Source organism: Andrographis paniculata, unplaced genomic scaffold (genome assembly GCF_009805555.1).
Source record: "Andrographis paniculata isolate CXL003 unplaced genomic scaffold, ASM980555v1 Contig77END, whole genome shotgun sequence".
NCBI lineage: Eukaryota > Viridiplantae > Streptophyta > Magnoliopsida > Lamiales > Acanthaceae > Andrographis > Andrographis paniculata.
In genome coordinates this window covers 1,365,556-1,390,312 of record NW_026137614.1, presented here as the reverse complement: position 1 = coordinate 1,390,312, position 24,757 = coordinate 1,365,556, and the positions used below count along the sequence as shown (strand labels likewise).

The 24,757-nt window shown below is 32.0% G+C and overlaps 3 protein-coding genes across 10 annotated transcripts; all 3 read left to right on the top strand.

The window, feature by feature from the left end:
* The first annotated feature begins 6,780 nt into the window (after positions 1–6,780).
* Positions 6,781–9,076, top strand: LOC127239353 (40S ribosomal protein S26-3-like). Its single transcript, XM_051257458.1, has 5 exons — positions 6,781–6,947; positions 7,018–7,110; positions 7,847–7,931; positions 8,023–8,156; positions 8,842–9,076. The coding sequence occupies exons 1-5, from the start codon at positions 6,945–6,947 to the stop codon at positions 8,905–8,907; spliced, it is 381 nt and encodes a 126-aa protein (XP_051113415.1). The 5' UTR covers positions 6,781–6,944; the 3' UTR covers positions 8,908–9,076.
* Positions 9,074–15,514, top strand: LOC127239351 (EPIDERMAL PATTERNING FACTOR-like protein 6). Of its 7 annotated transcripts, none has more exons than XM_051257452.1 (5): positions 9,074–9,167; positions 9,258–9,399; positions 12,084–12,240; positions 12,456–12,511; positions 15,022–15,503. In XM_051257452.1, exons 3-5 carry the CDS (start codon positions 12,117–12,119, stop codon positions 15,271–15,273), a joined length of 432 nt encoding a protein of 143 aa, XP_051113409.1. In that variant the 5' UTR covers positions 9,074–9,167; positions 9,258–9,399; positions 12,084–12,116; the 3' UTR covers positions 15,274–15,503. The 7 variants fall into 7 exon arrangements, with proteins under 7 accessions (XP_051113409.1, XP_051113414.1, XP_051113408.1 ...); XM_051257457.1 differs by having other exon boundaries at positions 9,077–9,167; positions 9,255–9,399; positions 15,025–15,514; XM_051257451.1 differs by having other exon boundaries at positions 9,077–9,167; positions 9,255–9,399.
* Positions 15,515–21,211: 5,697 nt separating this feature from the next.
* On the top strand, positions 21,212–23,011 carry LOC127239375 (uncharacterized). 2 transcript variants are annotated; one of them, XR_007836114.1, is made up of 2 exons: positions 21,212–22,597; positions 22,745–23,011. XR_007836114.1 is itself a non-coding variant. In XM_051257487.1 (2 exons), exons 1-2 carry the CDS (start codon positions 21,760–21,762, stop codon positions 22,750–22,752), a joined length of 669 nt encoding a protein of 222 aa, XP_051113444.1. In that variant the 5' UTR covers positions 21,212–21,759; the 3' UTR covers positions 22,753–23,011. The 2 variants fall into 2 exon arrangements, 1 of the variants encoding a protein (XP_051113444.1); XM_051257487.1 differs by having other exon boundaries at positions 21,212–22,420.
* The last annotated feature ends 1,746 nt before the right edge of the window (positions 23,012–24,757 follow it).

Below are 24,757 nucleotides of genomic sequence, written 5' to 3'. Positions count from 1 at the left end.
TAGGGTGGGTTTATGTTGAAGTTAAGGGTTGGTGGTGGTTTTGGTCTTTTTATTATTTTTTGATTGAGACTTCTTAATATTATTATTATTCCCTCAAACATCTTTTTTTCTAATAGGGTTAATTATTTTTTTTTCAAGCAATAAATTAACTATTGTTTTTTTTTTTTCTTCAGAATGGAGTCTGAACCTTCAGGTTCTTTGTCAACTCTAAATAGTGAGATGTCTGATGAGTACACAATTCGTAAGCGAGATCAGGAGAAGATTTAAAAAAGTCCTCAGTAGCTCCTAAACAAAGGAGTTAATATTAGTTGCATTGTGAACAGGGAGTTCGAATATTAAGAAATGGAAGCAAGCAACCGATCGGTATTTGCAAATATTGTAAAGTTGAGATTTCTGCTACTCAGGAAGTCCAAGTGGGTTGAAAAATCATTTGGTGATAAGATGTAAGATAAATCCATTGTACGAAGAAAGTGAGAATGAAGAAAAATAATGTATTTTGACGAAAGAGTCTCTAGGAATTGTGCAAGGAAGTTCATTGGTTTCACACTCCTTTAAAAATTGTGTGTATTGAACTTTTTTTTTCTCTTATTGAAAATAGTAACATTTTTTTTATTGCAAATAATAATATTTTTTTGTTGCAAAAAAGGTGTGCATTAAAGCTTATTGAATATGCGAACAGTGATAAAGTATCATTCCGAGCAATTGAATGAAAGGAATTCATCAATATTGTGCCTGAGTTACAACCAAGATTCAAGCTCTCCGGTCGACGAAAGCTTGCAGCTATGGTTTATGATTTATTCTTAGAGAAAAAATCTAAACTTAAATTTGCAGTAAATGGCCAAAGAGTGAGTATCACGACTGATACTTGGACCTTCATTCAAAACATTAACTATATGGTAATCACAGCTCACTTTATAGATAGTGAATGGAAATTGCACAAGAGAATGATTAGTTTCACTAAAATTACTCGTCATTCTAAAGAAGAGGTTGGAAAAATGGTTGAATTCTATTTGAGAGATTGGAGGATAAAAAAAGTTTTTTCAGTAGTAGTTGATAATGCATCTTCGAATGACACTGCTATTGATTATTTGAAAATAAGACTGAACATGGAAAATATGATGATATTTGAAGGAAAATATTTGCATTTGAGGTGTTCGTGCCATATTTTTAACTTAATTGTTAAGGATGGTTTGAAAGAACTAGATGTTTCAATTAAATCCAGCAGGAATGCAGTTAATTTTATTCATTCTTCACCTGCAAGATTGAATAAATTTAGCGAGTTTGTAGTTCTAGCTAAGTTTTCTAGCACATCAACAATGCCCATGGATTTGAAAACTCGGTGGAATGCTACTTATAAGATGTTTGATGTTGCGTTGAAGTATCGAATGGTGTTTGATAGGATGGCAGAAGAATGAGTGCCTTTTATAAATTATTTTTCTGAAAAGAACGAAAAAAAGCAAAGAAAGAGTATGGTCACCAAATAAGAAAGAGTAAGAATGCTAAGGCCTTTACACACCTTTTGAAGAAGTTTTATGATGCAAATTTGGAATTAAGTGAATCCAAAACTCCTACTTCTCAATTGATTTATCAATCATTGATTGTCCTCCAGGTTGAAATTGAAAAAATGTTCAATGATCTTTCGGATCTAATACTTAAAAAAGTTGCAAATGCAATGAAGGTTAAACTTGATAAATATTGGGGGAGTTGTGATAACATGACTCATTTGATTTTTATTGTCAACGTTTTGGATCCAATAAACAAAATCCAAGTGATTAAAGCGAGCATTAAGATATTGAAATGAAGTTCTCAAAAGATTCAAGAAGTTGTTGATACTGTTAAGAATAATTTGCTAATTTTGTGGACAAAATATAAGGGAATAAATGAAACTTCAACTGTGAGGGGACATAATATGGAGATAAAGTGCAATAGTGGAGATGGTTTTTTCGGCATCATCGGTGGTTGTGGCCTTTGTGATGAATTATTTGAATGTGTGAATGCACAAAATAAAAAAGATCATCTTGAAGAGATATCTAATGAAGTGGACAAATATTTGGCGGATGATATTGACAAATGATCTAATTCATGTTTCAATCTATTGGAGTGGTGAAAGGGAAGTGAAACTAAGTATCCTATTCTTTCAACAATTTCTAAGGATGTTTTTGCAATTCCAAGTTCAATGGTGGCTAGTGAGTCCGCTTTTAGTTTGGAAAACGAGTTGTTAATTATTTTACAAGTAATTTAAGTTCTAAAATGATAGAAACATTAGTGTGCACTAGTGATTGGTTGAAAGCCGATGAGATGAGCTTTTATGAAGATCCAACCGATGATGATCTAGAATTTTACAAAGAAATTGAAGAAATCGAAATGGTAAGAAATTCAATTAGTATTATTATGTTTAAGTAATTTTAATTTAAAAATTATTTATGTTTGTCCAATGTATTAATAAAATTTTATGTCTTTTTTATAGGTACAAAAGATATTCAAGATCATTCTTTAACTTTGATTTCGGCCCAAGAAAGTTTGTCTCTTTAATAAATTTGTAAGTCTTATAATTTTTATTTATTAAGCCTATTAAAATATTTTAATATATCGTGATGAAAATTCCATGTATTGTTGTTAAGTGTTAGCGATGACCATGATAGCATATTGAAGTATTTAAGTGTTGTTTTTTCAAGGTAAGTTATTCCCTTATTTGCAAAATAAGTGATTTTATTTTTAATTCATTCCGCTATTATATAAAGTTCGATTGAGCTGTTATTTTTAATTTATTTTAATTCTTTTAGCTACTATTTTTTATTCATTAAGATGTTATATTTAACCTTTGGAGTTGACTTGTGAAGAAACATATTCATCGGATTTAGCATTGGATTGTCAGGTATTGAAGTGTATTTTTTTATTTTGAATTGGATGCTCAAATTGTATTTTAAATTGAATTTTTTATTTAGATATATTTTTATTTTTTTTGAGTTCATGTGTGTGGAGAATTTTGAGGCGATTGAAAGAGATTATGGTCGAATTCTTGAATAAAACTGAAATTTTTGCAAGTTTCGAATATATATATATTTTTTCCAAATATTTGATTATGGTTGAATGTGAATTTTATATGGAATGCCGAATGAGATTGATTTGTAGTATTTGGAATGATATTGTGAAATGTATTTGGAATTATTGAATGAGATTGTCCTAATGGGATTGATTTATGATGTTGGAAAGATATATATATATATATATTTTCAATTATTTGATTGTATTGATTAATTATACTTTTAAATTTTTTATGTATTGTTTAGGATTAAATTCAATTTTTTGTTTTTGATAAATTTCGGTATAACCGGTATATACCGATATTGTATATAATCGGTAAATACCGGTACCGTACCGAAAATATCGAAATTTTTGGTACGGTACTAGTATATTTTTTAATGTACCAAATAGTTCGGTACTATATACGGTATAACTGTTTCGGTACGGTATTCCGTACCGAACCATCCCTAGGCTAGCGACAACGGTGATGTGCGAGGAATTTCTTTCGAAGTGATCAGTGTAATTGAGTTTGGGTTTAGAATATTGAACTAGGGTTATGATTTATTTTAGTTTTGTTTTAAAACAATAATAAATAATTTGTCCTTTTGTGAAGAAATTTAAATTCTTCACAAAGTCCCTAGTTACTGGCAAGGGATTATATGACCATCTGCATGGGAATGTCTTTTTTCCACGTTAATATTTTGTAACAAAAAAAATATTAAATATTTTCTTATTATATTATATAAAATTTTATTCTTTATTTTATATATATATATATATTGAGTTTTTTAAAAATAAATAATTTTGATGTAAATATATATATAGATTTTTTTATTAATATGTAGAAAAGAAATGATGTGGAAACAAAAATTTCCTTTGATGCAGATGATCTAAGATTATCGAAAACTATGTTTGTTAATTGCAAAAGAAATATTTTCTTTACAAAATTACTTTGTTGCACAGCAAGGTCAATTTCATTCATTCACTAAACCCGTTAGTATTTACGAGAGAAATAAAGTCTCTCGTAAAATTTATTTGTTAAATAATTGTTTTATTATAATGTAAAATGTTACAAGTAAATGCACTCATTTTTATATATATAGCATATACTATGCTTTAAATTTAAAATATATATATATATTTTTAAGTGCTAATTTTACATTAAAATTTTATTTATATCATATATTGTAGATAAAATATTTTACTATAGCATAAATATTACCACAGGAATTTTAAACTATAAATAGACTTATTTGAAATACATGTGTTTTATTTTGTACTTCTTTCGTCTCAAATAAAGTGTTCATTTTTTCTATTTTCGTTCGTCTTGCGTAATTTATCATTTCTTGTTTGGAAATATAATTACTTGTAGCCGCTACCCGAAAATGTGCATTGGGTAAACCCCCGACTGAATCTAATACTCTGCAAACTAGGTCGACAAGGCAAGTCATACTAGGGGAACCATGTATGACAAGTGACCTAGAGACGTTGGGGGTTTGAACCCGTAACCTCACGGTCATAAGTCACTCCCACACAGTCATTCCTTACGGGACTATTGTATAATTAAACTAATGTATAATTATTTTTATTATACAATAATTATTTTTATTAACACACTTCTTAATTAATTAATAATTATATTTACCTAAATTTTTATATCTACATTGACCTAAGACACTTTTTTTTTTGGGACAGAATGAGTATTGTTTTTAATTTTCGTGTTAGATAGTATTAGAGAATTGTATTTTTTTAATATCTCAACAAACAAAATGATTTATTTATAATAACTTTCCAAATTCAAAGTTGAACATCGGGTGTGTTTATACGATCCTATAGTAAGAACATGAATCCCCTTCGATTAGACTGAAATTGAAATGGGTATATAATAAAACTCATTTGAAAAATAAGTGCATTAATTTTGAATTGTCATGACACCCAAACTATGAATGTTTTGCGTCATATGTCTCACTGCAACTGGCATAGAGTTAGTTCATGCTTATTCCCAAGATACCGACATTGCTTCTTCTCCGGTAAAAGAAATTCGATGATTAATCATCCGCTTCCGGAAAAAATTGAAGCATTTTTTATTTTGATTTTGGTATTTGTTTTGAGAGATTTTGATGGTTATATTTTAAAGTGTGTTTATTTGTAAGGTTTTAAGTTTTAATGATTATGTTGGATGCAATGATTAATTTTTTTATTAGATGAAAGAGAATTGATGCGATGCTTGTGTAAGTATTATTTTTATTTTATGCTTCATCCATCTCATGTGATGTGTCACAGTTATTGTAGATACGTGAATACAATATGATATGATTAATAAATAATTAAAATTATATTAATAAAAGTAATTATAGTATAATACGAATAATTATAAATTAAAATTAAAATAACTATTTAATCTAATTATATTTAAAAATTATAAGTTATAAAATTTAAAATGAGATTAAAGTGTTAGTTTTTATTCTTTTAAATGACATAATATATGAGAGACAAAAACATAAATGTGAGACTAAAAAAGTAATAAAAAAATATTTTAATAGTAATATTTTATTATTATTTAATAATGATTTATTTGTAAGATTTTAATTTTAATTTTACTATTTTAATAATGATTTGTTTGTGTTCTGCTGTCTCCTTTTCTGTAGGTTGAATTTTTTTTCATAGTAAATTCACAGAAAAATTAGAGAAAAATTGCTACCAAATATTAGGTAATTGCCTAATTGAGTATTTTAGTACATTTTAAAATATTGGTACCAAATATAGTAAGTCTAAATTCTGATTTTCTTTTCATTTTAAAATTTCTTATATATATATATATATAGATGTATTTATTTTGTTTAGTTTGAGGAAGAATTTAATTTGAATTTGAATTTGATATTAAAATAATATTTTATGAGATATTTTATGAAAAAAAAAAATTTTAAAAAATAAAAAATTCAAATAATAAAAAAAAAATGGGGATTTGAGCCGAAAGAAACATAACCATATTTAAAAATATTAATTAGTATATAGTTGATAGTCAATATGAAAGTGATGCTATTCAATTGCCTTGGGTAGGGATGCGATCCCCGGTCGCTAAGAGCATATACAACGACACATAAATAGAAGGACTTCTCATCTGTCTCGAACCTTTTCTTATTCCCTTCGAAAAATCTCATCCCCACTGATCTAAATTTCAACCATAAAATTTCGATTAAAAATCGAGTCAGTCCTCGTGCAGGCGACGGCATCATCGACGGTATCGTTTCTCTCTTCTCTCTTCTTTGCCCTTCTCTCTCCCCATCTCTCTTCTTTGCCCTTCTCTCTCCCCCCCAATTGCAGACTTTGGTGTTCTCTTCTCCCCAAACCCTTTTATATTCCCGTCGCCCACCTTCTTCAGATGCAATCGCCGGTTCGATTGGGATGAATCGCCGGTTTGATTGGGACGAAGGGTTTGGCAAAGATTGGAAGATCGATAGGGTACAGGTTCTCCGTCGCCAACTTCCTTCAAACGCCGGCAATCGCAGGTTTGATTGGGATGAATCGCCGGTTGGGATGAAAGATTTGGGGACAATTGGGTGTGAATATTGTGTGCGAGGAATATTGCGAGAAAGAATTACGAATGACCGAAAAAAAGAGCTACTGTGTTTGTTTGGAAAATGAAAATCAATACATAAAACATTATAATTGACACGTAGGATACACGTAAGCAAATGGAGGGTTTTAACTTTCACACCGCTCTAACAACCCATTCCCCTCCACTCCGTTTTAATGGACTGTGTTGGGTGGGGGCAAAAGTGAACCCAATTCGACTAAATAATCAGCCCAATAAGCCCTAGGATTTCGATATATTCAAGCTAGAGTGAAAATCTCAGCCATCTGCAGACTGCAGCGTGAGCAGGCGAACCGACTTTCCAGAATCCAGGAATCAAGCGAAGATGGTAGGAATTTCTTCCAAAATTTGTCCATGGCATTCGATTTCTGTTCTCAACATGTCTTCTTGTGTTTTAGACATTCAAAAGGAGGAATGGAGGACGCAACAAGCATGGGCGCGGCCATGTCAAGTTCATCCGTTGCTCTAATTGTGGAAAATGCTGCCCCAAGGTTTTACCTTTATTTTTTATTTTTACTATTTTCTTTTCAATGGCGGTGTGTCTATTTTCCGCAGATAAAACGATTTGAGGAACGTATCGGAATTAAGCTGTTACTCTATCCATATATCAATCACTGTTGCGTCTTTTGATTCGACCTTTCAATATCACTATTTATTTTTATTTTTCTTTTTAGGAAGAGAAATCTGCCCTATCAGTTTATTTTTAAGATTTAAGCATATGCCGAAGCAGATCTGTTTTATGGTTAGAAGTTGCGCAATTTGGATTGGGAAATTAATTGAATGAACTGGCCCTGGAATTTAGACCACTCTGAAATGAAGAGTGAACTCACTAGAATGTTATTTCTGACGCTTTCTTTTAATGTTCAGGAAAAATATTGTTACAGATTCATTTAGAGCAAGGATAATTTTTGAATAAAACAAATAGATATATAGCATATAGTAGGCTATAGAGACATCCTTTGAAAGGTTTTTGACTTCGCTTTTTTGGTTATGTTTGAATTTTGAATAAGTACTCAAAGCCGTTTAGCATCAGTTTATGATTAAGTTCAATTAGATTCTGCTCCATGATTTTAGCCAACTGCAAGTAACAGTAAACTTTTGCCTAATTTACAGTAGCTTTGTTTGTTCAATGATCTGAATCGGCAGGCGTGGATTTTTAATTTCCAGTTTGATAAAGCACCTATTTGTGAAGTTATCATATAAACTAGTGAATTTATATGATGATAGGACAAAGCAATTAAGAGGTTTCTGGTGAGGAATATTGTTGAGCAAGCTGCTGTAAGGGATGTTCAGGAAGCCTGTGCTTTTGATAGTAAGTTTTTTATTTGCACTTGAATAACTTAATTACAATATTTTCGAAATAGTAGATAATGTAAAGTGTTTTGCTTTTGTAACCCACGCAGCATACACCCTTCCTAAGTTGTACTTAAAGATGCAGTACTGTGTTTCATGTGCTATTCACTCCAAAGTTGTGAGGGTTCGATCCCGTACTGACAGGAGGATTCGTGAGCCTCCGCAGCGCTTCAGGCGCCCAAGGGTTAGTTCATATCGCTCTTCCTGTAGCATTAATGGGAGTTGATTTTGTTTTCATATAATGGAGTATGATATTTTATCTTCATTTGTGTTCTTGTGTGTAACTTTAACCAACTCAGGACTCAACATTGTTATAGATATCCACGGTTTGTTTTATTTTTTGCACATAGTTGGTTGCTGCCCCTTAATGACAACCATACTTTGCACTACATAGGACTTGGGGAAAATAAAGCTTTCAACATGAGGTTGATAAGTCCCTATGGAAATTTAATTCTAGTTTTTTGTGTCGGACTGCGGCAAGTTTATGCTTTAGATTTGACTGCGGGCCTTTGTGATGTCTCTATTGTTGAATTCTTGAGCACCCTAGGGGTCGTGCAATTAGTTGGTATGTTGCGTAGGATCATACTAAAATCTGCTCCTCATGCTCCGCAAAGTGAAGCTGTATTTTTCTCGTATTGGCTTATGGACTTTCGTTGCCTGTGTTTTTTGCCTTGATAAGTATTTGGCTAAATAGATACATCAAGCGAGTTTTTATGAACTTAACTCTCCTTTTGATACAATATCCCTATATGGTCTAATTTATCTCTAATTTATTTCATATATATATTGATCCTTGAGTTGAGCCTATTTTATTCCTTCAAAAACCACACTACATTTTACTCACTGTCTTCCTATTCCAAAATTTACAGGACGATCAGCCAAGGCCAGGCCAAGCTCCACGCCCCGGAGGACCACCTGTTGCTGCTCGGGCGTAACAAACCTTTTACTTAACACATGTTCTACTGGTTCTTTGTGTTTTTTTGGTGTTGTTGCGACGATGATTTTGCCATTATTTAGTTTTGCAGACTCGATCTTCTTCAATGTCCAAACTACTAAAGGTTTTTGAACCATTCCTACCTAATCCTTACCTTTCATATTTAGATATATTCTGAGCCCCAACTCATAATATTACCACTGTGGTATTGATTGATCAGAGATGTCTCTTACATTATTGACAGGCACAAATAAATACCAGGTCAGGCCAGGGTGTTTTTATTTGTATTGTATTCATTTTATTGGCTATTAAATAAATTGATTCCCAAATGAAATACTACTGTTATAGTAGGTGAGAAGGTTGGTTGGTGTGAGAAATGGAGGAGATACAATACAAAATATAGTGGTGGTGAAGAATACAACAAATGAGTGAGTGAGTGATGAAAGGGCTCACCCTGAGCATCCATTACCAGTACAGCAGGCAAAAGAATCAGGTAGGTCCGATTCGGTTCGGGTCAGCTATAAATGAGTTACAAAACTTTTGATCTGAACGATAAATTTTACATTTTAATCTATTGAAAAAAAATCAAAATCTTACCTTTGTTCAACCCTAAATTTGTAGAATTCTAGCCTAGATTTTATTTATTTTTATTTTTATAAAATTGGCCTTGAATATTTGAATTGGATTGGTAAACTTGAAAAAAAGAAATAATATAAATTAAACATGTTAGACAAATTATTTTCAGTTAAAAATTTGAATCTAAATCTGATCAATTTAATTAAATGAATTAAACGGATTTGATCCAATTATTAATTAGGTTAAAAATTATCAATCCAAACTCAACTATTTCAGGTCGGGTTAAGTTTTACCCTTCCAACCACTGCAAACAAACAAATACCAAAGGATAACATACATTACACATAAAAGGTTTTCTTCATAATCTGCCTGAGTTATTGACACCTTTTGTCATTTATATCTTTCTTCTGTTTCTCATGCTTTACTACAATACTGACAACATATACACTTTCACATTTTAATTACCAAATAAATAAATTATGTCATTATAAATCAGCTCAAAACTATATATATATATGTGTGTCTGTATTTGTTTGTGTGTAAAATTGGCGTCACCTCCGACGCCACAGGTCACCTGTGACATATGGTTGACATAGTGTAATTTGTCTGTCGAAGCCTAGTTTGTAGGATAGTTTACTCCGTGCGCATTTTCGGGTAGTCGCTGTAAGCAGTAAAGTATAAGCAATCAATCCCTCAAAGTGCATGTAGGTGTGCATTTGGGTGTACCATCATTTGAATGGTTTTGTCTACATCCTTTTGCCTTTGGAATCTAATAGTAATACTACAAATAATAAAACAACAGCAACAACAAATCTTTCTTTCAATTTTGACACAGGTAAATACCAAAGCCTCTAGATTCAAATGAAGTGAGGAAACTCACCACCCATAAATAATGTTAAAATCCATGGTGTATTCATTTCACTCTACTTTATTTTAAACAAGAAAAATACTTTTGTATTGAAGGCTTTGTGTTATATATATATATATATACAAATTTGATAGTAATTATATATATATAATTGATTATATCAAATATACAATTTTTTTACTATGATAAAATTTTTAAAGCTTCTAAAATTCTTGTTTAAACAAAATTGAAGTTGTCGAAGGCCATCATTATTGCCAAGTGATCTATGAAGAAATGGATTGAGAGAAAACATTGAAATATTAATCTCTGAAATTTGAGAAGAAAAGTTTTACTTTTTTAATAGGAAAAATTAATTTTTGAACTTTTTTTTTTTTTTTTTTTTAACACAATCTAAGGATGTTTACCTTGGAACTCTAGTACAATTTTAATTACAGCCAAAGTAATAAAAATTAAAGTATACATCTAAGTATATATATGTATATATATGCACTACAGAGATGCAACTTGATATATAAATGTATATATACACAAGAATTATATAAAACACATAATTATACTTAATTAGTAATTTCAAAATCCAGAAAATTCTTATTTTGTAGTCCCTTCGTCCCAAACACCTGCAACATTTTTTTTTATGTCTCAAATATTCTGCAATATTTCCAAAATAAAAAATAATTAATTATACTTAATCTCTGCCCATACTTTATCCCCTCACATCATCTAAATAAAAAAAAAATATACTTCTCTCTCCATCGCGTCACCTAATTTCTAAATTATCTTACTTAATACTAACCATCTAAAAATTTGTGTTAAAAATAAATGTTGCATTTGTTTGGGACGAAGGGAGTGAAAAATAAGATTACTAAATAAAAATCCAAAATTGAATTTGCTTGATCAGTTTGGTTGATAGATACAGCAGAGAGAAAGGAGCAGAAAAATACACAGCAAGTGCTAGAGAGAGAGAGAGAGAGAGAGAGAGAGAGAGAGGCGTGTATGTATGTATAAAAATAAATGATGAGTGGATTATAATTGGCCTGGGAAAATGGCGAGAGTTGTTAAGTGAAGGGAGGGAAGGGAAGCAGTGCCTACTCTTTTTATTTCTTTCTTTCTCTACTATTCCACACTCTCTCTATCCTCCCTGTTGGGAATTGTGGATAGACAGACAGGGAAGTAAAAGATCAAAAAAAGAGGTTGTCCCTGCTGCCTGCCTGCCAAATCTCTCTCTCACATCCAAACATGGCAAAACCCTAGGAATGAATTGCTACTACTACTTTACTTTGCTACTATTTATTTATTTTATTGGTTGTGCAAGATGAGAGACATTGATTACAATTCCAAGTACTCTTTGCTTTGCTTTGCTTTGGGGCATAGGTGGCTAGCTAGTCTCCCCCTCCCCCAAATACTCTTTACAACATCGATCTGATCTTCTCTTTTTATGACAACATCCTAAACCCGTCTCCCCCCTTTCTGCTATTGCTTTGCTCACACACACATATATATAGAATCGATCCCATGCCAAGAACACAAAATAGTACGTAGCAGTTGAAAAGGGCTTCTGATCTCATCTCATCTCATCTTTGTGCAGGGTAGGGTAGGGTAGGGTAGGGTAGGGTGTCTGCTACCAAAACATTCTTCCCTCCCTTTGCTTTTAATTGTGCCTTCAAAGAATCAGCACTGTGAATCTGTATCTATATCTATAATGGGATCTGAAAGTTGATGTTTTGTTGGTGCAGTGAAGAAGAAGAAGAAGAAGAAGAAAAAGTCCTATGATGATGGATTGCTACTGCTGCTTTTATTTTTATGGTTTCTTGATCTTGTGCTTCATTCTCCATGGATTTTGCACCACACAAACACACAATGTCAATCACCCCAACCCCAACTCCATCTCTGGTTAGTTTACTTTACCATCTCATCTCTTGCTTAATTCTAATCAAATGCATGATTTCTTTTTTTACAAGCTCTTTTACTTACTATTTTTTTTTTTTGTTTGTTTCTAGAAAAAAAAATTATAATGAAATAATACAAAAAGAACAAATTTTAGAAAGAAATTTTAGTTAACGAATTGAAGACGAGATGACTGATATCTGTTTTTATTGTTATGGCAGAAACCATGAGCTGTGGATTGAGTGATCATCACAATAACAATAATAATAAATTACAGGTACGGCTAATTAATCTTAATTTTTATTTTATTTTATTTTTAGTTCATGGCAGTGTATGTGTGCATATATATATATATATATATTTTGTATGTGTGTATTATGGTGGGTGTGTGGTTTAATAATTTGGTGTCGTCTCTGTGATTCCATAAAGTGCCATTTTTTATGGGGTCACGCTAACCTTTTCTGTTTAACCTCAACATCATAACATCTATGCATATTCTGTTTTTGCTCCATGCATGAACAATTATTGATTCTTGATTTGACGACACCGTCCATGTGTTTTTCCATTTCAATTATTGCCCTTTGCTTAATTATGGAAATTCTATTTCAAAAATCATGCGAATAATAGTATTTTAATTATAATTGGTAGTTAAAAGTTATGTAATGATATTTTTGGTCTTACTTTTTGATGTAAAAGTAACGATGTGGGATATTTGTGGAAAAAGTAAGGTATTTAATAAAATATTTACTTTGTAATTGAACGTCCCAAAATAGAAATATGTATACTTTCTAGCTGGACGGATTGAGTATTATTTATTTGACTAATTGCTAATTAAGGTTATTTATTTATGTATATTTCTTAAGCATAATTTTTCCAAATTTTACTATTTTAACTCTGCGTTTTCCGAAAAAAATACATTTTTTCCTCTCACAAAATATCGCATCAAATATTATTTTCATATCAAATCAAAATCAATTTTTTTCTAAACTCATGAAAAGAACACACTTGTTAGTATTTTGCTTTTGATGACTGCCTTTGGCCACATGATGGATGTCGTTCGAAAATAATACTCCCCCCGTCTATAACTATGTTTCTATTTACTTTTTATACGAGGTTTTAGAAATATTATTATTATATTGGAATGTAGTAAGAATATAATAGAAATGACTAAAATAACCTTATTAGTATTGTGTGATATAAATGTAATGACATTTGTGTAATATATTGTAAATTGTAAAGGTATTTGTAATGTTAGGTAGATAGCACAATTACTAAAAAAAAAAAAGAAATAGATACTTTATTATGGGACAGACTAAAATAAAAAAAAATATACTTTGTTATGAGACCGGAGGGAGTAATAATAATAATAGAAGAGTTTTGGTTGGAGAAATAAAAGGTTTGTTTTTAAACAGATTTTCACTCATTTAATACTATTTATTTTTTAAACAACATTACATCAAATACATTATTTTCTCTCACAAAATATCAAATTAAATACTAATTTTTTATTTTTTTATTATTATATTTTTTAAAACTTTCAAAATTTCAAAATCTTCCAAATACCTCTGTCAAAACGAAGAGACAAATAATTTTAGCAATAAGGGATGCAGAGATAATTTTGTCAGCATTATCAACTCCAGCTCTCTCTGACCCACTGTTAAATCACACTACCAAAGCAAATACCATGTCAAACTCTTTAATTACTTTTGTAATTTACTGCGCCTCGCTCGTGATTCTTGTCATAACCAACACCCTTTTTCTCACTCTACTTTGTCTTGTTTTGTTTTATTTTTATTTTTATTTTTATTTTTATTTGAGATTGTGGCGGCCCATTTATGATCCATCAAGAAATGGGCCTTGGAGGCCCATTAGGTCAAGTTAGCAAAGTGGGCCTAGCTAGGTGTTTGTGGTTATATTGGAAATTGAGCGGCCTGATATGTGCCCTTTTTTATTTGGACCAAATCTTTATTTTCAAATCTCTCTGTTCATCTATTCCAACAAATAAAGTTACCACACATGAAAGAGGAAAAAAAAAGAATATGACTAAGATTTAAAATTTATTTATTTTAAAATTATATTTTTGTTATTTATCAATTTTGTTTATTTAAAACTATAAATATAAATTATATCTCAAATTAATTTTTATTTTTATTATTATATTAATTTATCATTTGTTTTTTTTTTAAAAAAATATCATATCAACTATTGTTTAAATATAATTTTATATTATTAAGGAATTTATTATTTTATTCTTATATATATTATATTATTTTTTACAAAATATCATATTACATATATATTTTAAAAAAATTAAATGTTACATTAAAATCATTTAAATAAGAATTTGTGTAATATTTTTTTCACAAAATTATATTTAAATGGAATTTTACAGTAATATTTTTAAAAAATAAATAAATTATATTTTTACAATTAAATAATATAATAATAAAAATAATAATTAATTTTAAGAAAAGAAAATTAATAAGTAATAAAAATATAATTTTTTGAAATGTATAAATTTTAAATTATATTCATATATATTTTTTATTTTTTTTTTTCACTGTGTGTCGTAATTTTTTTTGCTGGAATAGATAAAATAGGAAATTTGGGAATAGAAAATTTGGTGACTATTGATTCAGCTTTGAAATTTGAATGGCACTCGTCAAGAAGGAATTAAGACGCGTTGATCAGATCAGATCAAATTCTGTATCACTGATTGATTGCTTGATTTTGGCTTTGGTTTGAATTATTATTATTATTATTATTATTTTTGTTGTTGTGATACAGCAGCAGCAGCAGGTAGAGAGTGAGAGCGTTGAAGAAGAGTATTATTATTATTCAAAAGGGGATGGGGATGGAAGGAGGAGGATTCTGGGGGGCCTGGGATCGTCGCCGCCGCGGTGCGCGTGGAAGTGCGGCGGATGCTCGCCGTGCAAGGCGGTGCACGTGGCGGTGCCGCCGGGGAATAATCCGGTGACGATGGAGTACTACCCGGAGGCGTGGAGATGCAAATGTGGGGATAAGCTCTACATACCCTAATACTAATTATTGGAGTATATAACTATTAATGTCTAGTCTAGTCTAGTCTAATCTACTCTAACAACCAATTGCAATTTACAGTAACAGTTACCCTCATAATTCCATTTCAATCTTCCTCGTGTATATATGATCTGATCTGATATGTTCTGTTCTGCTCTCTTTAATTTTGCCATTCACCTCCTTCACCAAAAGTTTAGTTTAGTTTAGTTTTGTTTGCTGTAGTTTAGTTTTACTGACAGGCAGACACCACACTGTGCACTAGTAATTACTACTATATATTCATATATTATCGGTTTGTTTGTTAAGGGGTGAGTTTATTTTCATTTTATTTCTTAACCGTAGTTCTTTGATATTATAATAGATCGGATCAAGTTAGTATGATATTGATTTGATCGGATCAATATTTGTTATAAAGGTTACCAGCATATGATTTCTTTTGTTCCATAACAATAATAGATGTTGGGAAGTAATGTATCGAACAAATCTTCTTCGAACACCAACAAAAGGCCAACTCTCGAAGCGTAGTCAGTTCACAATTAAAATAACCCCTAGACAACAAATAAAATGCAGAACACAAAACAACACATGAGACAAGGTGTTTGTTGACCCGGTTCGATTATCAACCAATCTACATCCGGAGGATTCCAATCCAAAAGATATTTTACTAATTAGTGCTAATTACAGAGTATAAACAATCACAACTCCTTCAACTCAAACTCCTATCATGGTCTGCCTTGGAAAATACCTTCACAGGTTCACGTTCTCACAAACGTGTATTGACAACAACCATATAGTAGAGCCGCTCAAAGTTTGGTTGGAATTCCTTTAACTCCAATCGCCGTCGACCACTCCGGCAGATTTTGTGTCAAAAACTCATTCAAACTAAGGAGAATCGATATGGATAGACGGTTAGAGCTTCACTCAACATTTTTCTTTCTAAAGCATAATCTCCAAATCACTCATCACCGATCTTCAATCCTATCCGGTTGAATAAATCATTCACATTTAGGGATGTCAAATGGTGCGGGTTAGCCCTGGACTCGCTCTTAATGGGGCGGGTTCGGGTCTAAATAATATGTTTCGTGGCGGGTTGTGGATTTAAAATTTTAAACCCGACAAGGTTCGGGGCGGGTTATGGGTTTTACTAAAAACCCGCTCCAACCCGGACCCGGACCCGAACTCAGATATTTTTTAAAATTATTATAACTAATATATATGTATATTTATATAATAAAAATATATTATTTATTTACTTAAATAATTTTAAATATAAAATTCAATTAGTCGTCTGGTCCAAATAATTTTTAAAAATTATTATACCTAATATATGTATATTTATATAATAAAAATATATTATTTATTTATTTATCTTATTTTTATGGATCAATATTTGATTATTTTTAGATTTTTTTTTTCTTTTAATGCTATTTGTTTTAGTATTCAATTGTTAAAAAATATTTATTATTATATATTTTTAAAAAACACGGGTTTGCCACGGGTCCTGGGGCCGGGTGGAAGCGGAGCGGGGCGGGTCTCGGAGCCTAATATTTTTTAGCGGGGCGGATCTCGGGGCCTGCAGAACCCGTCCCGAACCCGCCCCGTTGACATCCCTATTCACATTTGTGGAATAAAAGATTCTACATTAATTTCCATTTGCACCGAAATGGAAGGAATGAGTTTCCATGCTTTAACATTTTCTCAAATATGTCTTTTGTCTTTTAGAAAGTTTTTGTTGCAGAAATTAAGACACCATTAGTTCTATGTCAAAATAACTTAGGAGAATTTTTATTCACATTAGAAATATACTTCTATTACTATTGTATAATATAAAAGTAACGATAGTATATTGTAAATGATAAAAGTATTTATTATATTAGATAGGTAGTACATTAACGAAATTAAAAAATGTGTTATTACCTAAAATTAATAACGGATTATCACAACTTAACATCAGGCGTGATGAGCAGTTGGAACCACAGAGCGAGCGTAATATGCCTAGATGAGGCGCCCAAACAGAATACATTAGTGCCCAGACAGATGCAATGCAGAAGTCATTTGAACTAATGAAGAAATAACTCGGACTATTGTAGAAGTTTCCCGGGGTAGTGCAGGAGTCGTCTAGATTGATGCGCAAGCCGTCTCCACCGATGCGAAAGTTGTCGGGCTGATACATAATCTGTCGGGATAGAAGGCACGACGATGGGATAGGTGTGCAGGCAGTGTCAGATGATTGGAGAATGATGAGCATGTATTTCAGGAGGTTTTGGCGTGTATTTCAGGAGGTCCGGGCGTAATCATAAATATTTACGAAGGCCTGGACATATTTGAAGAAGGCGGAACATTGGCCCCAGACAGATTTATTTTCCAGAAGGCGGGGCGTTGCCATATATATATTTTAGATAGTTTGAGTGCTGTCAGATTTATCTCTCAGAAGGTGGGGCACTGTCAGATTTAATTTATGGGGTATCTTCAGATATGATTTACGAAGGTAGGGAGTGTTTATAATTTTAAAAGGCCGGATATACGTTTAGATATATTTACAAAAGTGTTGGCATATTTACAAAAGGAGAGACCTCAACTAATTAAATTATTATATTATATTTATTTTCATTTATTTTATTAGAGGAAGTTGAAGGTTTCTAAATTAAAAATTTTAGAAAATAACTTAGAAAATAATATAATAATGGTTATTTCTTATATCGAATAGTTGCATCTCTTTGCATTGTCACGTCGTGTTGATTCATAAGACATTGTTTAGATTCTATAAATATGTTGATGTTTCATTGTAAAACTCAGATTTAACTTCTCAATCAAAGTTATTATTTTTTTATTTCCTGCAATTTATTATATTTTCGTGCTTTCTTCTCCTTCCTCAATTTTTTTCACTATCAAACATTTTGGCACTGCATTTGGTATTATTTAAGTATTTAATCACTCTAATTCCTCAAAAAAAAAAAAAAGCCCTTAGTTATTATTCAATTAAAAATTTTCAACTTTAATATTCTTGTTTTGGAACAAATAGAATATGTAGGAATATTATATTTTAATAAGAATGGTAATGGTTGAATAATAATAATAATAATAATAATAATAATAAAATAGTAGAAATAATTGTCAAATAAAATACTCCCTCCGTCCCATAGGGTACCATTTATTATTTTTATCTGTCCCACAACAAGGGTACCATTTTCTAATTTAGTAACTGTACTGTCTACCTAACATAATAAATACCATTACAACTTACAATATACTATACAAATGTTATCACTTTTATAACACACCATACTAATAGGGGCATTTTCGTCTTTTTTACTACAAGCTAATATGATACTAATATTCAAAAATTTACGTGCAAAAAACAAACGATGCTCTTTTTCGGGACGGAGGGAGTAATTGTTTTGGTTTTTTCATCTCTTTTGTAGTACTATACTGCTCTTTTAGCATTTCAAATAAAAATTAATATTATTAATCTCGTACAGTTTTAAATAAAAAAATATTATTATTTTTTTTATAAAATATCAAATGAAAATAATATTTAATCAAAAATTAAAATATAATATATCATTTCAAATTATTTTATTATTTTTTTATGACGTGGGAACCACACCCGCTACCTGAAAGTGCGCACTCGGTAAACCTCCGGCTAGAACTATTAACGAGCCGAGCCGAGCTAAATTTGAAGTGTTCGTTAACATTCGCAAACAAGGCTCGTGTTCGTTCGTTAAGCTTTCGAGCTCGTTCATAGTGTTCGAGCTCGGCTCGTTAAGAGTTTTTGTTGTTTGAGCTCGTGTTCGTGTTCGGCTCATTTAGGCTCGATTAAGCTCGTTCGAGTTCGTTCAAACTCGTTTGTCTCACTTTTTAAATTTATATATAAATTAAAAAGAAAATTTAAAATTATTTTATTTATATATTTTATATTAATATTTTATTTATTTATAAACTATAATTTTATATGTGTATATAATATTTATAATAAATATATTATTTAAACGAACGCTGCGAACAAAGCTCGGGCTCGTTCGTTAACCAAACGAGCTTGTTTATGTTATTTGGTTCGGCTCGTTAACGTTCGCGAACGAGCTATAACCTAGCCGAATTGAGCCGAATCGAGTTCACGAACGGCTCGGTTTGTTTAACAGCTCCACCCCCGGCCGAACCTAATACATCGCAAATTATGCCTAATAAGGTAAGTCATACCAGACGAACCATGAGACATCGAGGGTTTGAATCCATAACATCACGGTAATACGTCCACCCCCACACCACTAGGTCATCCCTTATAGAACTCATTTCAAATTAATTTTTAATCAACCAAACAAATGTGCAACACATAATTGTTTGAAAATTTGATAAACTTTTAATCCATTTAAAATTTGAAAATTAGGTTTAATATAACAAGTTACACTAGTTAATAAATTATAGATGATGAGTAAAGCTTTGTTTACACAACACATTTTTACTCATTTGACACTATTTATTTTTCAAAAAAAAATATCACATCAAATACACTTTTTCTCTCACAAAACATCAGATCAAATACTAAATTTTTCTTTTTTTCAAACTTCCAATATTTCAAAAATCTCAAAAAACTTCTATCTAAAAAAATCGAATTTTTCATTGATGATGCTCTATTTTCTTAAATAAATTTTAATTCTTTCCATTTTATATAATTTTTCGAGTTTTTTTTTTCGATTTATCAGACATAATTAGTCATTTTTTTAAAAAAAAATTATATATTTTAATTATAATTTAAAATTTTTAATCTTAATTAAATTAATTAATTATTTTAATATATAATTATTTTTATTTATTTTTATCAATATACTTATTAATTATTTATCAATTGTTATTCCTTAAAATTTCGTATCTACAATATACCGAGCAAGTTATATGGGGTGGAGGGAGTATTTGTATTTACCTCTCTCGCCTTCATTGTGGGAGTATATGTTTTTACCTCTGAAGCCTTGTTGTTTTCTTTTGCCTTACATCATTATTTGCTTATACAATTTTTTACAATTTTGTTTCCTTGAAATATATTGAATATTATTGCCAAGTGTTCTTTTGAATAAATTATCAAAATGTGTAAATGACAAGAATGAATAAGAACTTTAACATTTTCACTTTGTGTGCTTTTAAATCTCTTCCTCTTTACAAAATACTTTTGGTGTACTCCTTTAGCATTTTATTTCAAAAATTTACAATGACCGTATATGAAAATAAAATCGCCGAAACTCTTTCTACTAAGATAAGTTTTGCAGCGTAGACTTTGTTGGGACTCCAGTTTGTGGATATATGATTAATGACTGTGTTTCCCTAACAGTTTGAGCTTTTAGGTGAGACGGTCATTCAGAATCTGACATGGTATTAGAGCCTAAACTAGATTTTGAGTTCTTGAGGGGGCGTGTTAGGACTCCCGTTTGCGGATAGATAATTAATGGTTGCGTTTTCCTAACAGTTCGAACTTTTAGGTGAGACAATCTTTCAAAATCCGACAGACTTACTTTTCAGTATAGGGTGTTGACTGATAAAAAAAAGTTTTTACTGTACAAATTTTCAAGAAAATATACCCTTTTGCAAAGCTGTGGAACATATGTTTGTTTTCCTATTTCTTTTTTATTAGTTTGTTTGATCACACTTTTACTAATTACCGCTCTACTACGGCCATGCATATGGTATAGATTGTCAAGATACAAACGCTAAACACCCAAAAGGAGCTTTGGGCTGGGCTTAGTTTATTCTTTATTTTTGTCTTTGGTTTTAGGCCATTTCTCTTTTGTCTTTGGTTTAGACCATTTCTCTCTCTTTCTTCCAATTGCAAATATATTTGTGTTGTACTGTTCTAAATTAATTGAGATGAATAGAGGAATTTGATTGCGGCCCTTTTTCATGGTATCAGAGTGAGTAAGTAGTTAGTTAGTTAGTTTTCCGATCATTTTTTATCTAGATTTCGGTGACCTGAATCTTCTCTTCGGTCATCTTCTTCTTGCTTTCCTTCATATTTCTTTAGAAATTTAAGTTGTGACGATGGCAACTGATCCATCTACTCTTTCCTCAACTGTGATGAGTCTCATTCTCAGAGGTGCCTCAGTCTCTGCGGAAATTTCATCTGGAATGGCAAATCTGGAAATTTCAAATGTTGATCAAACAGTGACTACGCTCACACTAAATCAGCCTCTGACTAAAACCAATTACATACTCTGGAGTAAGAGTGTGTTGAGGGCACTGTCTGTTAAGGGTAAGAAAGGCTTCATTACTGGAGATCTTCCAATTCCTAAGGATCCAGCAGCTGCAGAACAATGGAAACGTGTAGATGACCTGGTGCTGAACTGGTTGCTAAACTCCATATCTCCTCACTTACATTCTGCTTTTGGATTGTACAACACTAGTCTTGACTTGTGAGAAGCTTTGAGGAATCTCTATGGACAGTACAATGCCCTACAAGCCTATCGACTTAGGAAGGCCATATCCAACTTGCACCAAGGTAACATGACTATGGCTGCATACTTTAATAAAATGCAGGAATATAAAGATCAATTGGCTTGTTTATCTCTTGTGCCTGAAACTAAAAAGGAAAATGCGGAGTACATAGCTAAGAATGATGCTATTGACTATTTAATGGAACTCAATGAGGCTTTCGATGCTATTAGGAGCCAAATCCTTATGATGGATCCCTTGCCTCATTTCAACAAAATTTATGGAATGTTGTCTAGTGCTGAAAAACAGCAGGAAGCACATGGGTTGCTAGCTATGAATGATCCATCTCCTGCTGTTTTGTTCATTGCAGCAAAGGGTTCTAGTAAAATCTATGATAGGGGTGTCAGTAAAGGTTTTGATAAAAAGAAGATGGACAAGAAGGGTCTTGTATGTGATTATTGTAAAAGGACAGGGCACTTAAAGTATGAATGCTTCAAACTCCATGGAACACCTAACTGGTTCAAGGCTTTACAGGAGAAAATGAGGAAGGAAAACGGACCTTTTAACATTGCAGAGATGACTTTGTGTGCTAATGACACTCCACACAGCTTTAATTCATCTTCTTTAACCAGTGCAGCCTTTAGTGAGCTGGTTCAGAAAGAAGTGCAAAGGGCCCTTGAAATGAAGAAGTCTCTTATTGAACAAGCAAACTTGTTTGATTTCCATTATTCAGGTACATTCTGTTTAAATGTCACAAATACATCTATTGGGAACAAATGATGGATACTAGATAGTGGGGCAACTTGTCATGTTGCAAATGACAAAAATCTATTTGATAGTCTCTCCAAGCTTGACAGACCTGTCTATATAGCTTTGCCAAATGGATCAACACAAGTTGCCACACACTCGGGTACTATGAGAATTAATGATCATATTGTGTTGTTTGATGTATACTTGATACCCACTTTCAAGTACTGCCTAATATCAATCTGTAGGCTTTGTCTCTGTTCTAATCTTGTTGTGATTTTGATGCATGATGGTTGGTTGCCTGATCAAGGACCCTAAGGAATGGAAGTTGGTGGGGAAAGGAGTCAATAAGGGTCATCTATACCATCTAAAGACGAATTCTGAATTCACCATATGTGCTGTGAAGGAGGTTCAACCTTGGCACCAGCGTTTAGGACATCCTTCCCAGAGAATTTTGCAGCATTTACTTTCCGATTCAAGTGATTGCAATAATGATGATTTGAATTGTGATATTTGCCATATGGCAAAGATGAAACACTTGCCCTTTAATGACAACTTATCAAATGCCAAAAACTGTTTTGAGTTGGTTCATGTTGATGTGTGGGGTCCTTATCATTTACCTACATCAACTGGTGCTAGATATTTTTTAACCATCCTTGATGACCATAGCAGAAGCACCTGGACATACTTGATGAACTTAAAATCTCAAATCACCAAGATATTTGCAGCTTTCATTAAGCTTGTCCAAACTCAGTTCAATGTTAAAATAAAAAGTATAAGGAGTGATAATGGTGGTGAGTTCATTTCATTTGAATTCAGAAAATTGTTGAAGGAGCATAGTATAAGTCATCAAAGAACATGTCCTTACTCACTTTAGCAAAATGGAAGGGTAGAAAGGAAACATCAACATCTTTTAAATACTTCAAGGGCTCTACTCTATCATGCCAAGCTTTCTACAAATTTCTGGGGAGAAGCTCTTCTAACAGCTACACACTTGATAAACCTCTTGCTTAGACCTGTTCAAAAGTAGAAATCTCCCCACAAAGTGTTGTATGGAAAGAAGCCAGAGATTGATCACTTGAAGGTGTTTGTGTGTCAATGTTTTATATACAACACAGATCCACATAAAGATAAATTTGATAGTAGGGGCATTAAGGCTTTATTCATGGGCTATGAGAAAGGAGTCAAAGGCTACAGTTTTTGTTCCATCCAGTAAAAGACTTCTTGTAACCAGGAATATTCTTTTTAATGAGCACATTCTGCCGGGAGTATCTACAGAAAGCAAGGTTGGATTTACCTCTAAAAGCTGTTAGTCACCAGCAAACTTGTGGTTACATGACGATGATGACTCACTCAAAGGACAGTAAAGCTTTATTAGGACTCATGAAGATAATGATTTATCTCTCTCATAGCATGCAAGGCTGTCTAACTCAGATCTTATTGATTTAGATAATTCACCAATTGACATAAGTAAAGAAACTTATAGTCACGACAGAAATGATGAAGGCCAAGGTGACTTACAGAGGCCAAACAGAGTAACAAGGAAACCAAATTGGATGAAAGACTACGTGTGCATTTGCAATGACGAAGCTGAAGAACCCTGCACCTACAATGAAGCAATAACTGATCCATTATGAGTCAAGGCAATGCAAGAAGAGTTGGAAGCCTTGGAAAGGAACCACACATGGGATGTGGTGGAACTTCCCAAGGGTAAGAAGGCTTTAGCATGTAAATGGGTTTACAAGATTAAAAAGGACAAGGTAGGCGAAATAACCAAGTATAAATCAAGACTTATTGCTAAAGGATATCTACAAGAGCAAGGTAAAGATTATGGGGACTGCTTTGCTCTTTGCTCCTGTTACAAAAGCAACCACTGTTAGATTGATGCTTGCCTTGGCTGTTTTAAAAGGATGGTGTATACAACAGGTAGATGTAAACAACGCTTTTTTTCATGGAAATCTTGAAGAAGAAATATACCTGCAAGCTCCACTAGGATACTTTCTCAAAGCTGATCAAAAATGTAAATTGAGAAAATCTCTGTATGGGCTAAAACAAGCCCCTAGAGTTTGGTTCAAAACTCTTTCTGAAAAGGTTAAGGAGTATGGTTTCCATTAATCATCACATGATCATTGCCTTTTCATTGCTTGCAAGGATAATCAGATTATGATCTTAACAATTTATGTAGATGACATCTTGTTAATAGGGTCATCTGTTGAACAGATTGAGAGTGTCAAGCAATACCTGAATGAAATATTCAAAATTAAGGATCTAGGGGATGCTAATTTCTTTTTGGGCATTAAGATCAAACAGACTGAGCAGGGGC

Excerpts from the sequence above, each read along its gene's own strand:
- LOC127239351 (XM_051257455.1), top strand. The coding sequence starts at position 12,117 with ATGATGATGGATTGCTACTGCTGCTTTTATTTTTATGGTTTCTTGATC. Across the intron at positions 12,241-12,455 it reads CAACCCCAACTCCATCTCTG|AAACCATGAGCTGTGGATTG; the intron begins GTTAGTTTACTT and ends TTGTTATGGCAG. Across the intron at positions 12,512-15,021 it reads ACAATAATAATAAATTACAG|CAGCAGCAGCAGGTAGAGAG; the intron begins GTACGGCTAATT and ends GTTGTGATACAG.
- LOC127239375 (XM_051257487.1), top strand. The coding sequence starts at position 21,760 with ATGACTATGGCTGCATACTTTAATAAAATGCAGGAATATAAAGATCAA.
- LOC127239353 (XM_051257458.1), top strand. Across the intron at positions 7,111-7,846 it reads GTGGAAAATGCTGCCCCAAG|GACAAAGCAATTAAGAGGTT; the intron begins GTTTTACCTTTA and ends ATATGATGATAG. Across the intron at positions 7,932-8,022 it reads GGAAGCCTGTGCTTTTGATA|CATACACCCTTCCTAAGTTG; the intron begins GTAAGTTTTTTA and ends TAACCCACGCAG.